We start from the raw sequence: 13,345 nt of genomic DNA, 5'->3' as shown, positions 1-13,345 counted from the left end.
TGAAGAAGAAGTTGAAGAAGAGGGCTTCCATTCTCACAGTTACAACAAGAATTTGAACTGGATGTACAGGACTAAATGGGAATCTAACTAAAATAAAAAAGACATCCTAATGATTGTTCACGTAATTAAGATTGGACTACTGGATTATGATTATGAGACCGAATCTGTGGAGCATGTCAATGGGCAAATAAAGACAAATACTGTAAAAGTACGAGAAAAAAGAATACAGAAAATGACACTGTAAAATGTAGGCTACTACATCAGAAGAAAGGACGAAAAAATAAAAAAATAAAAAACACCCAGTTCGGTAGGTGGCGGTAATGCAGATGAAGCGTGTTTGAACCCGCAGAAGAAGAGCCCCACTTCCGGTCGCTGAAGGTGACAGTAATGGCGGCGGCTTTAGTGGTTCGCGGGATCGGCTCGAGTCTGTCGAAGAATCTGCGTGAGATCCGTCTGCAGTTGTGCCAGAGATCAGCCGCCAGTCAAGGGACCAGGTGCAGTACTGAGGGCTTTACTACTGATGCTTTTTATTACAGATTGACTGTTCTGTGCCTATCACTCTTACACAGTGTAATGTATAAATGTAACGTTACATTATAAATGCTGTCTGAAATCCTAGTGAACTATATGACAAACCGATTAGCTTTTACTCATCCATTGTTATATATATATATATATATATATATATATATATATATATATATAGAGATAATAGAGATAAAGAGAGAGATAAGCACTGGCTGCCAAATATGTGTCGATGTGCCACAGCCTGAGAGACAGCAGGTTAATGTGTGTGTCTGACCTCAGTGTGTTTCCCTACAGTCCGCTACAGTGACCCTCAGTAGTGTGTGTGTGTGTGTGTGTGTGTGTGTGTGTGTGTTAAAACACTGTGATACATATTGATACTGAAATATCTGAAACGCTTCCAATACTACTTTTATGCAGGATAGATACATGATACCAGCATCTCTCTCTCTCTCTCTCTCTCTCTCTCTCTCTCTGCCTCTCTCTCTCTCTCTCTGCTCCTGATGAATATTGTTGCTGTTACAGGGTTATGTTACAGTTATGTTGCGCATAATTTTACTCATTCCCGCAGATTTTGTTCTCAAACCCAAAGTCCGCACACATAAATCCGCCTCTCAGTACTAATTGAGTTTTTCTCTGCTCATTGTGCTTAAACAGTCAAATAAACACAAAATGATGTCAAAATGCCGGTCTTGACGAGTATTCACGTAAACACAGTCAGTCATGTTTTAAGTGAACGTAAACAGTTGAGAAAGGAAACGCATGTGTCACAATATAATGGATCCGTGCGTCAGGTCTTAAAGTGACAGCAGCCTAATAAACCTGCTGCCAAATTATGAGATAATATAAAAAAATATCTATATGGCAGTTTTTCCCCATGGTATTGATTGATGTCAAATTTGTGTCCAGTGAAAATACTGAGAGGCTGTAACTTTGGAAACCCACTCGTCACAGGGACAGGAGAGCAAAACAGTGAATGTCAAGCCCTGCCGTTCTTACATTTAAAGTAGCCAGCCGATTGTGCAAATGTTTCTACCATAGACTGTTAAAAATATGGACAAAGCGTCTGTGACGTCACCCATAGACTTTCTGAAGAACGGGTTTGAAGCCGTTTATGGGGGGTATGGGCGGCGCCATCTTGGAAAATCTTGGGAAATCCTAACCCCGCCCACTTTCTGGCCAATCCATATATGGGTAAAGGACGCAGCGCACGTCACTCAGCTCGCTCTGCTACTCCGGTTATCTCTGTGTATATTTTAGGCAACGAAATATGTTATAAAACACCATACTAACTCTTTTCGTTTTCATTTAAAGAAATCTTAAACATTATAGCCACACAAATGTGGTTCAGGCAACGCGTATTGATTATATTCACTGCACATAACGTTTGCCTATTTATGAAAAAACTAAATATAAAACACAAACCTGCCTCTTTTCATTTTAAATATAATATAAAAATATTAAACATTTTATGGTCCAAGCAATATGTGCATTTGTACTAAACAACAGATTTTGCAGTAAACAACATTACAGATCATCTTCGTTGTATTAAAATTTAAAATGACAAAACTCAACCCAGTCTCTTTTTGTTCAATTTCAGTTTTATCAATATTAGCCATTATAAAAGTATAAGTAAAACGTATAAGAAGCTATACAAATAAAGCAAACAATTCAGTCAAACATACAAAGTCAGCGCTCTAGTCTAACCATACAACGGTAAAGTTAAATAGCTTATAAAGTTATGAAACTTCCCCTCAGCCAAAACGATTACCCAGGGAAAAAATTATAGATTCACGAGACCAAAAATCACCCGTTAGATATACACAAGACGAATTATATCTCATATTTAACCACTACAGAGACGCCAGAGTCAGCGGCAAACGTCAGAACGACTAGCCGAGGAAAGGCTGTTCCCGGCGGGGTACATGAGCGCCGAGCGCCCGGTCATCGCTGGATCTCACAACTGGATAAAATTTTCATAAATCTTTAAATAAACCACAGATTTGAGCTTTAAACAACTACATTCTCGCCTGAAAAACTCTTAAAACTACATTTCATGATACAGAAACAGTAGTATTATATGTCAACTGTATTAAAAAATGGCTTATGTTGTCATTCTCCGTGGCGCTGCCTTGTCAGCTGTCAATCAAAGTTAACCACGCCCTTATTGTCATACATTTTATATCTAAATACGATCTAAACTAACGAGTTAGAAAAAAATTCACCCCCCTCACAGTCAGGCACTCGGAAGCTATCGAAAAATACAATAAAAGTCCATGGGACCAACCTGTAAAAACATGAATTTATGCTGTGAAAACGGACATTTTAACATGGGGGCTATGGACATTTGCTCCCTTTTGGGACCTCCCTCTAGCGGATTTTCGATGTATTGCAGTTTTTCGCACTTCCGGGTAGGCTTCATTTTTCAGATCAGAATGTTGCCGCTTGGTTTCTACATTACAAAAATGATGGCAGGACCACAGAGGTATTTTTTACATGCACTTTTACACTAGCAGAAAGGTAAATAATAATAATAAAAAAGGATAGCAAGTCCCCTTTGATAATGGCCTGGCGTGGTCGAGTCCTATCCACAGTAAATGTCCCTGCTCTAAGCTTGCACCACACATGCTGATGATTGGTCTGTACTGCGCAGTTCACACAGATAGCGCAGGTTATTTCTGGTTTTGAAGTGTTCATTAAGGCATTTAGTCACAGTCTGGATCCCTCTATTGACTTGTTGTGCTCTTCTGTGAGAGAGGGATGAATGGATTGTGTGTGCGCCTATAAACCAGCCTGACCATTTTTAAGTTCAACATGTCTCATTCTGTTTTGCTAATTATTATTTGTTGATGTTGTTATTTTAGGGATTTTATCGAGCAGCATTATGTGACATTAAAGAAGGCAAACCCTGAGTTTCCCATCCTGATCCGAGAGTGCTCTGGAGTTCAGCCCATGCTGTGGGGTCGATATGGTAAGAAAACATAACTAAACCATATTCATTCAATAATGAGCATATATACATAATGATGCATCATCTCTCTCTGCCTTAGGTTTTGGTAAAGAACACAGTGTTTCACTGGACAACATGAGCGCCGACCAAGTGGCCAAAGCACTTGAAACCGTTGTAAATGCAAAATCCTAAGTAAGCCTCATAATGTAAAATGTTGTAAATGTTATGCGTGTCACAAATGGAAAATAAATGTACATTCTAAAATCCTTGGATTTTTTTATTTCTGACGCCTTTGCCATGTGTGTTGATTTCCCATTGACCCAAAATATTTCCAGTAGTCATAAATGAGAGTTCATTGTTCATGCTAGCCTGGTAACAACAACCATATGCATAAGGATATTTTAGAACCAAACTAGCAAACTTTCATAGCCTGATCTCCAAACGGTTGAATGTGACTACATTCCCAAATACAGTGTGAGATATATGCCTCCTGACATAAGTTATCATTAGTAGGTTTCATCCTAAAACATTTTTATGGAGTGTGGTATATTGTGTGAACGTCCACTTTGTTTCTTTTGCATACTTCCTGCACCTATATTTACTGTTCATTACTGTCATAAAGGCCCTGTTTACACCGTTTTGGTCGATCTTTCGATCTAATGGACGAAATAAGTTTGCGCAATTTACATATGAACACGACCGGAGATGATGGAAAAACACACGGAGAGCATCAGCTTTCTTTTTGCTCTGAAGCCACAAGACCAGCCGAACGCTGTGAGTGTGTGTTAGAAATCAGGAACGCTGAGAGAACATTGTGCTTGGTACATTTTCTCTTCAAACCAAACTTGTGTCTCCAGCTGATAAAGTTTAAACCCGTCCGGCTCGAGCTCTTCTCATAATGTTCACTCATTATTCAGTAGACGGAGAGTAGACGGTCTTTTAGTGGCTGTTTGAACACACTCGATCACATGAGCGTTTACACTACGACAGCAATCCGGTCGAATGTGTTTTCAACTCCCTCTGGAAGTGGTGAAAGTGGACGAGCTCAAAGCATTTATACCTAAACTGTTTTACATTTCCAGAATCGCTGCTCCCAAGAGAACCAGTCATTGTGTGGGGCAATCTATGATGAAGCGGCATTTTAAAAACTCAATATCTGAAAGTTTTCCATCCTCATATAAACTGTCAACTGTACTCTATTTGCATTGAATGGTATTTGTGATATTAACATCATTCTGACATACTTCAACGGGAGTAGAAGGTGAACACAACTTGTATAGGCTACAACACTTTTATTTATTTTTGTCTGCCCAATTTTCATATTTTGCTATTTTAGCCACTGCATAAGCTAAAATGATATAATTTTACGGTCAGAAAAAAACAACATTTCTCTTTGAACATGACTTGATTTAATCTTACTTAAGCCTTTCCACATCTAAAAGGATTTTTTTTATTATTATATTGTCACTCAATTATTTTTAGAGATTGTGGTTGATGTGTATTGACATGTATGTAGTTTAATTTGAGGGGCCACTGCCATTTTTATAATACTGGTTAAACTTTTTAGATTAGTTTTATTACTTTAAGAGGTGAATGAATGATAAAATGTTGACAATGACTGTTTGTATAAAACAAATAACATTTTTATATGAGGCACAATCATAAAAGAACAGTTACATGACAATGACAAGCAATATATTTTATTACATGGCTTGGAGCAAATGTATGCTGGGTGGCCTGGCTCAAGATTTTGCTTTAGTGTAATTTTCGGGACAATTAGGGCCGGATTCGGGATTTGGGACAACAGCTTAGATTTCGGGACTGTCCCGAATTTTTCGTCTGGTCACCCTAGCTGTAAACTCCATCTTACTTGTCTGTGTTTTCACTTTCAGATCATCCGCGCTTCTTCAGCAGTGTAGAGAGAGCGCGTGGTTGCCAGATACTATTGAAAAGACCTGGTAGAAAACGTGTTCTTTTAACAGAAAAGCTCTGACTGGGGGGTTAAATCAGTGAAATCTGGCAACCGTAAGCATGAACACTCGTAAAAACAGTCTGTAATGTGTTGTCTCCTCCTTTATTCTACAAAAACAAGTTTGTTTGTTTTTTAAACACATTTCAGTCTCGTCTTTTTTCGTCAACGATATTGCATGTGTTGATATAGTCCCAGTTAGCGTTTAACGACGTGTCGTCTCTCATCGTCTTGTCTTAGTCAGGGGAAAAAAAGGTCGTCAACGCACATTTTTCTTCATAGTTTTCGTTAACGAAATTAACACTGACACTCAAAGCAAAGCCCGAATATTTTCTCCTCTTCTCTCAGACCCGATGAGTGCGCTGTTCGGGTCGCAGCTCTTTTCGAGGTGGATGGCATTATGTTTGCTCTTCGGACTCTTCCTCGGTCTCCAAACTTCTTTGTCGTCTTCCAGTGGCTTGAGATCGAGCCGAGAGGACATCACTACAGCTTTCAGACCCAGACAGCCTCCACACATCATCTTCATCCTGACAGATGACCAGGGTTTCAATGACATCGGGTATCACAGTCGGGACGTCCGAAGCCCGACGCTGGATAAACTGGCGTCCGAGGGAGTGCGACTGGAGAACTATTACGTGCAGCCGCTGTGCACCCCGTCCCGCAGCCAGCTCATCACAGGCAGGTCATTCACACAATACTTTAATAAGAACACAGACATTACGCGTTTTTTAAGAGATTCAACTGAAATCAGAATCTAAAATCAGGTTAAAAACAGATAATGTTGTAAAAATCCAAGTAAACCTTACAGATCAGGGTTTGTTCAATGTTTTTCATGTTTGTTTAATGAACCATAAACAATTATGGCACATGCACATGTGGACCAGTCCTGTACACACTAACAGTTTACAGGCTAAGGTCATGGTTACTATAACTTAAGACACTAAAGAGACCTTTCTGCTGACTCTGAAAAACAGATGCAGGTCATTCACCTCATCACCTCTTTCACACAATACTTTCGATAACACTTTACAATAAGGTTCATTAATTAACCTTAGTTACCTTAGTTAACATGAACTAAGAAATACCAATACTTCTTCAGCATTTATTAATCATAGTTCATATTAATTTCAACATTTAGCCTAGTAAAATCAAAGGTTGTATTAGTTAACATTAGTTAATGCACTGTGAGCGAACATGAACTAACAATGAACAGATGGATTTTTATTAACTAACATTAACAAAGATTAATAAATACTGTAACAAATGTATTGCTCATTGTTAGTTCATGTTAATACATTATTGTTAACATATGAACCTTATTGTAAAGTGTTACCATACTTTTAATAATACACAGAAATTACACGTTCACTGAAATCAGAATATAAAAGGGTTATAAAAACTCCCTTATTTCAGGGTACTGTATTTTAAAGATAACTTTGTAAAAATCCAAGTAAACCTTACAGATCTTTATTGGAAAGGGTTTGATCAATGTTTTCATGTTTGTTTAATGAACCATAAATAATTATTGCACATGCACCTTTGAACCAGTCCTGTACACACTTAACAGTGGTAGACAATTAAGGTCATGGTTACAAGCCTAACTTAAAGGAGTAGTTCACTTTAAAGGTCCCGTATTATGCCCCTTTTCACAAGATGTAAAATAAGTCTCTGATGTCCCCAGAGTGTGTATGTGAAGTTTCAGCTCAAAATACCCAACAGATCATTTTTTACAGCATGTTTAAATTGTCATTTTTTGGGGCTCAGAAAAACGCGCTGTTTTAGTGTGTGCCCTTTAAATGCAAATAAGCTGCTGCTGGACGACCCAGGGGGCGGAGTTTCACGAGCTCGCGCTCAGTCTCTCAGGACAATTTCATCTCAAGGAATGATGATAATATCAGAAACTCTCAGTAAAGGTGTTCAGAGTGCTGTATAGAGATGGAACAGGTATAGTTTAGTAGTTTAATTACGGTTATTATAACGTATTTGTCATCTGCTTGTATGTATCCATTATAGCCTACAAGTCTGCTGTTTCGGACCAGGTCCAAATGATGATCAAACATATACTGATGAGTTTAATAAAGTTTATTGTACATCACACAAAAGATGAAGCATCAGTTTTACTTCAGAAAATCACCGTAAGAGCTGAGTAAACACAGTAAGTTATAAGAAGTGCGCAAGTACATAAACGAATTTCGGTAGAGTTGAGGGAGCATTCCTGTGGGCGGAGGTTAGTCAAAAAACGGTTCTAGTGACGTCATTAAAGAAGGAAGTAGAGGGATGTAGTCCAAACGGGCCGTTCGATGTAGGCGACTTCTGTTAAATAAAATATCTCGCTTGGCATTGAACTTTGAGCTTTATAATTTTACAGAAGCCATCCTAGGTGTATATGACTTTCTTCTTTCAGACGAATACAATCGGAGTTATATTAATAAACACCCTGACACTTCCAAGCTTTTATATATATACTATAATATATATATATATATATATATATATATATATATATATATATATATATATAATATCACTATATAAAGAGTTTTGTGAGCACTTGTAAACTCCATCAGCTTACAGGTCTACTCAAAACTAAATATTTTTCCACCTCAACCACATTTTTCCCTCAGTTGTTGCCGCTTTAAAGGGATAGTTCAACCAAAAATGAGAATTAGCCCATGATTTGCTCATCCTCAAGTCATCCTAGGTGTATATGACATTCTTCTTTCAGACAAATACAATCAGAGTTATATTAAAAAATGTCCTGGCTCTTCCACGCTTTATAATGGCAGTGAATGACTATATTTTTTGAAGTCCATCATAGTGCATCTATCCATGATAAAAGTGCTCCACACGGCTCTAGGGTTAATAAAGGCCTTCTGTAGTGAGGCGATGTGTTTGTGTAAGAAAAATATCCATATTTAAAACTTTATCAACTAAAATAACTAGCTTCCGGCAGTAACCCTTGACCCGACGCACAACATAATGACAAACGCGGAAGCGCAGAGGATAGAGCAAATCAAAACACCAGTCACGAATTAGAATTAGAAGTCTAAAACGACAATTTTTAAAGAGAAATGTGGGAGGAGCTTGAGTTTGTTGCCCAGCCCTGTTTGTTTAAGCCGCGAGAGGCGACAAAGCTTACGCTACTCCTACATCCTTCGTCATACATCGTCAAGTGTTACTCTATTGGCATAAGTCGACTTGTAGGCTGTCTGCCGGAAGCTAAAAAAAAGAATAAAAAATATTTATTTCAAAATAAACAGAAACCTTCATCTGACGATGTTAAATAATGACAAATGAGTTGACAAAGACTGACGGAGTTGTAGCGGTACAGTACGTCTCATTCTGGGTCTCCAGTTGCTCACAGAATACAAGAATCTGGTTAGGTTGAGCGTAATGATAAGCATTATTATGTGCTGCCCTGTAGAAGAAACAGAAATGTTGCCAATGTGAATCCTATTCTCTTAAGGAGCTATGGGTGAGTTTTGGGCATAACGTGAAATAAACCAATCAGAGTCTCATCTCTAATTCCCTTTAAAAGCCAGTTGCGCTCGCGCCATGGCGGATTTGCTATTTACATGGCGGAATTTGCAAGCGTAAAAACAGAATGCTTCTCTAGCGAGGAAACGGATCTGCTCGTGCATGAGGTTAAAGCTGTGTGTGTGTGTGTGTGTGTGTGTGTGTGTGTGTGTGTTAAAGCGCAAGCAGACCATCTACGGGACAAGCCGGATTCACCATATCTTTATCTACACAATAATAATCTTTTACATTGTAATCCTTTTATTTTAAATATTTGGCATGTTTGTGTGCTGCTGTGCGTCCCTGTGTGTGTAATAAGCAGAGTGTACGCGCGTTGTGGACCCGCCTAAAGGCACACATTACTATTGCGCCCTTTAAATAACACAAAAAAATACTGCGCCATTGACTTCAGACCAGGTTTCAGTTGGTCAATGGTGCAGTGTATTTCAGTTCCTCAAAATAGCAACGCACCAACAATGCGCCTGAACACACACCTGGTTTTCAGACCAGCAGCTCATGGGCGCACAGATGGGCACAAATGCATTTGCTATTTAAACAACGTGGCTCAGGACATGAAAATGATAACTGCGTCCGGCTGAAACTAGCAAAAAACCCTTGCGTCGCAACTGATGCCGCATTGCGCCGGGAGTATGATAGGGCCCATAGAAAGTAAATAGGGTCATATTTAAGTTCATGTCAACCTTAAAACCGGGTTTAAAAAGCTTATTGTTTCAATTCTTGCTTTTTCTCTCTTTCTGAGCATTAAGAATGTATTTATGCTTTCTTTTAGATATCAAATTCACACCGGCCTCCAGCATTCCATCATCAGACCACGTCAACCCAACTGCCTCCCTCTGGATGCGGTCACGCTCCCTCAACGCTTGCAGGAGGCTGGCTACTCCACTCACATGGTGGGCAAGTGGCATTTGGGCTTCTATCGGAAAGACTGTTTGCCCACACGTCGTGGATTTCACTCCTACTTCGGTTCATTGACTGGCAGTGTGGACTATTATACATATGGCTCATGTGACGGCAAGTCATTGTGTGGCTTTGACCTCCACGAAGGTGAGTCAGTGGCATGGGGGAGAGGGGGGAAGTACTCAACTCACCTCTACACCCAGAGAGTGCGCAAAATCTTAGCAACGCACGACTCAAGCAGTCAGCCTCTTTTTATCTTCCTTTCCCTTCAGGCAGTGCATACACCTCTAAACCCTCCCAAAGAATACATCTATCCGTTTCGCCGCATGGGCAACGTTCCCCGCAGGAAATACGCAGCCATGGTTTCCATCGTCGACGAGGCGGTCCGAAACATAACTTACGCGCTGCGCAAATATGGCTTCTACCGCAATAGCGTCGTCATCTTCTCCACTGATAATGGAGCCCAGCCGCTCACAGGGGGCAGTAACTGGCCCCTACGAGGGTGCAAGGGAACATATTGGGAAGGTGGTATTAGAGGAGTGGGTTTCGTGCACAGTCCCTTGATACGCCATCGAAGAAGGGTCAGCAGAGCCCTTATTCACATTACTGACTGGTATCCAACTCTTGTTGGACTTGCTGGGGGGAATGTGTCACAGTATCAGGGATTAGATGGGTTTGACGTTTGGCCTACCATTAGTGAAGGGAAGGAATCTCCACGACTGGAGATTCTTCACAACATCGACCCTCTCAACCGGCGCAGTCGGGGCTCATTTAAGGAGGGCCATGGACTGTGGGACACAACCGTGCAAGCGGCCATTAGAGTCGGTGACTGGAAACTCTTGACGGGCGACCCTGGACATGGGGATTGGGTGCCACCACAGGTTCTCACGAACTTTCCTAGCAGCTGGTGGAACCTGGAGCGACAGACTGGAGAAAAAAGGAAATCGGTTTGGCTTTTCAATGTTACGGGCGACCCTTGTGAACGCCATGACCTTGCAGTGCACAGGCCTGATGTTGTCAAGGAGCTACTGGCACGTCTAGTATTGTACAATCGCACAGCAATACCTGTTCGCTACCCGCCAGACGATACCCGTGCCGACCCTAGTCTGAACGGAGGTGCTTGGAGACCTTGGGTTGGTGAAGGTGAAGAGGAGGAAAACTGGGATGGGATTTATTACAAGAGAGGAAAGAATCGCAAAAGAAAATGTAGGCTCTGCAAGTTACAATCTTTCTTCAAGAAGTTTAATTTAAAGATCATGTCAAAACAGATATAAGACTCTTCTGTTATTTAACATCACTTACAATAACTTAACTTAAAGGTGACATATTATGCCCCTTTACACAAGATGTAATATAAATCTATGGTATCCCCAGAATGTGTCTGAATGTTTTGAACCCAAAATATATTAAACGAGATCTGTACATCACACTTTCTTTTTTAGGACATAAGCTGAGCTCATTAGGAAACTTGTGTCATCGAGACATGAGTGCTGTGTCTGCCTGAGAAATTGATTTGAATGGTTGATCAGTAGTTGTCAGATGTCAACTTTGTATTCAAGAACAATGGAAAATTGCTCAATTTAATGCTAAGATAATAGATTCAGCTGTGTAGGAGAACGTTTCTATAGATTGGAAAGACCATGTAGTTGTTTTTCAGTGAGCTCAGAGCTGCTCCTTTGAGAATCTCACTCGTCTCCTTCACACAGTTTTATTCTCTCACAGACACAATGGGTCTCTTTTGCAACTTTAGTGCAGTTTCGTTCACAATATTGGATTCTCCTTTTGGTCTCTCTCAACCAGTGGTTAAATTGGGCCAGGGCTTTCCGGGACTCAGCCCCGGCACATAAGCCTGCTCGTTTGTGTCTTGATGTGCCTGTTTGCAGTCAGTTGCCTACTGGAAATTATGTCACATAAAATTTGATGAAAGTGATGCTTTTGAAAAAATATTTCTGACAATAAATGAAAGATTTTTGAAATGGCATGTCTATTTTGTCTCGGCGGAGCTGAGATGAGAACAGTCGGAACACGGCCATATTCTTGTTCAGCTGCTTAATCTCAGTCAACCATGATCGCGCACCGCTCGTGCATGCCATGCGCAGGTAGGCTACTACCTCGGTGGTTAATGGAAATTAAATCAACCATTTATGCTCTTAACCTTGCAGTTTTACAGATATCATGTAAGACTCAATTTCTCCATTTCTTTGCACAAAACTCTCCAGAAAGTGCCATTTAATGTTTTTTTTGTTTTTTTTAATTCCCGGGGGGTTGGCATACCCCCGGTAGCCTGGTTCTACCAGACTCTCGTACATTTCATTTGTACAGAGAGTCTGGCCTCTCTCCATTGACAAGCGTTAACTTCCTTGTAGGCGGGTATTCTGTTGAAGTTTAAAACTATTGGATCTGCCCAGAGTCACTCTGGATCTGCCATAACCAATCGCTAACCCTTGGTCGTGACGTAACCCTACAACTCAAACTAACGCACGACATCAACGTCATCTTGCAGCCACTCCCTCTGTTCGCTGATTGGGCCGCCAAAAATTTGGCCGGAGAAAACCAAAGAATACACCACAATCCCAGACATAGTACTGAAGGGAAATAAAATTGAGCGGAAGTACGCAGGAGGGCGGAGCCAGGCTATACCCCCGGACCCCCCTAGGGAGATTGTTGTTGCTGTTCTTTTTTTTTTGTAATGGTTGTTCATGAGTCCCTTGTTTGTCCCGAACACTTAAACTGCCCAATAGTCTTCAGAAAAATCCTCCAGCTCCTGCTCATTCTTTGCTTTTCCAGCATCTTCTGCATATTTGACTCCTTACTAGCAGTGATTGTATGATTTTGAGATCCATCTTTTCACACTGGGACTCATACACAACTATTACAAACCCTGCAATAATTTAGTGATGCTCAAGAAGGAAGCATCCATTAAGAGCCAGGGGGTGTAAACTTTTGAAGTGGATCATTTGTGCAAATTGTTCTTATTTTGTTTAAAAATTCATTAATTAATTTAGTCCTGCCCTTCGGAGGCTAAATAAGATACTAGCATGTAAAACAAAATAAGAAAAATGTAAACATCATCTTGCTCAAAAGTTTACCCCTGGCTCTTAATGCATCGTGTTGCATTCTTGAGCATTGCCTTGCAGATTCTGAAAGATGTACAGTAGGTAAACGTATGATTGCAACTATACATTGCAATCCTTTTCTTAAGGTTAAAACATTAATTAAGAGCTCAGTGTTGAGACCTTTCGCCGGAATTTGATTGACAGGCGATCTGACCAATCATAATGCAGATATCCACCATTTTTGTCTGACAAACAAACCAAACCAGTTAGTAGATTAAAGTCAGTGGACTTGAACTTGAAAAATTGTGTGTATTAATTTCTTTTTGCAGTTCTGGTGTTGATTCATGTTTAATTCGTGCTATAACTAGAATAGATTATCAGTTCACGTGCTGCTTGAACTGAGGCCTACAC

General features: G+C 40.2%; 2 protein-coding genes across 3 annotated transcripts; both read left to right on the top strand.

Annotated features, from left to right (window-relative positions):
• The first annotated feature begins 337 nt into the window (after window positions 1–337).
• On the top strand, window positions 338–3,762 carry ndufa2 (NADH:ubiquinone oxidoreductase subunit A2). Its single transcript, XM_084137517.1, has 3 exons — window positions 338–494; window positions 3,390–3,496; window positions 3,576–3,762. The coding sequence occupies exons 1-3, from the start codon at window positions 388–390 to the stop codon at window positions 3,665–3,667; spliced, it is 306 nt and encodes a 101-aa protein (XP_083993643.1). The 5' UTR covers window positions 338–387; the 3' UTR covers window positions 3,668–3,762.
• Window positions 3,763–5,165: 1,403 nt separating this feature from the next.
• arsib (arylsulfatase family, member Ib) lies at window positions 5,166–12,938 on the top strand. 2 transcript variants are annotated; one of them, XM_084138007.1, is made up of 2 exons: window positions 5,166–6,126; window positions 9,751–12,938. In XM_084138007.1, the coding sequence occupies exons 1-2, from the start codon at window positions 5,798–5,800 to the stop codon at window positions 11,150–11,152; spliced, it is 1,731 nt and encodes a 576-aa protein (XP_083994133.1). In that variant the 5' UTR covers window positions 5,166–5,797; the 3' UTR covers window positions 11,153–12,938. The 2 variants fall into 2 exon arrangements, with proteins under 2 accessions (XP_083994133.1, XP_083994134.1); XM_084138008.1 differs by lacking the exon at window positions 5,166–6,126 and adding an exon at window positions 9,469–9,629.
• The last annotated feature ends 407 nt before the right edge of the window (window positions 12,939–13,345 follow it).

The sequence above is a fragment of the Abramis brama genome (assembly GCF_963993115.1).
Source record: "Abramis brama genome assembly, chromosome: 15".
Taxonomy (NCBI): Eukaryota; Metazoa; Chordata; class Actinopteri; order Cypriniformes; family Leuciscidae; genus Abramis; species Abramis brama.
Note: the sequence above shows the minus strand (reverse complement) of the source record. Positions and strands in the feature narration are given on the sequence as shown.

Bases quoted from the DNA above. Each gene is read 5' to 3' on its own strand.
- ndufa2 (XM_084137517.1), top strand. From the start codon at position 388: ATGGCGGCGGCTTTAGTGGTTCGCGGGATCGGCTCGAGTCTGTCGAAG. The intron at 495-3,389 runs GTGCAGTACTGA...TTGTTATTTTAG, and splicing joins GCCGCCAGTCAAGGGACCAG to GGATTTTATCGAGCAGCATT. The intron at 3,497-3,575 runs GTAAGAAAACAT...TCTCTGCCTTAG, and splicing joins CATGCTGTGGGGTCGATATG to GTTTTGGTAAAGAACACAGT.
- arsib (XM_084138007.1), top strand. From the start codon at position 5,798: ATGAGTGCGCTGTTCGGGTCGCAGCTCTTTTCGAGGTGGATGGCATTA. The intron at 6,127-9,750 runs GTCATTCACACA...GCTTTCTTTTAG, and splicing joins AGCCAGCTCATCACAGGCAG to ATATCAAATTCACACCGGCC.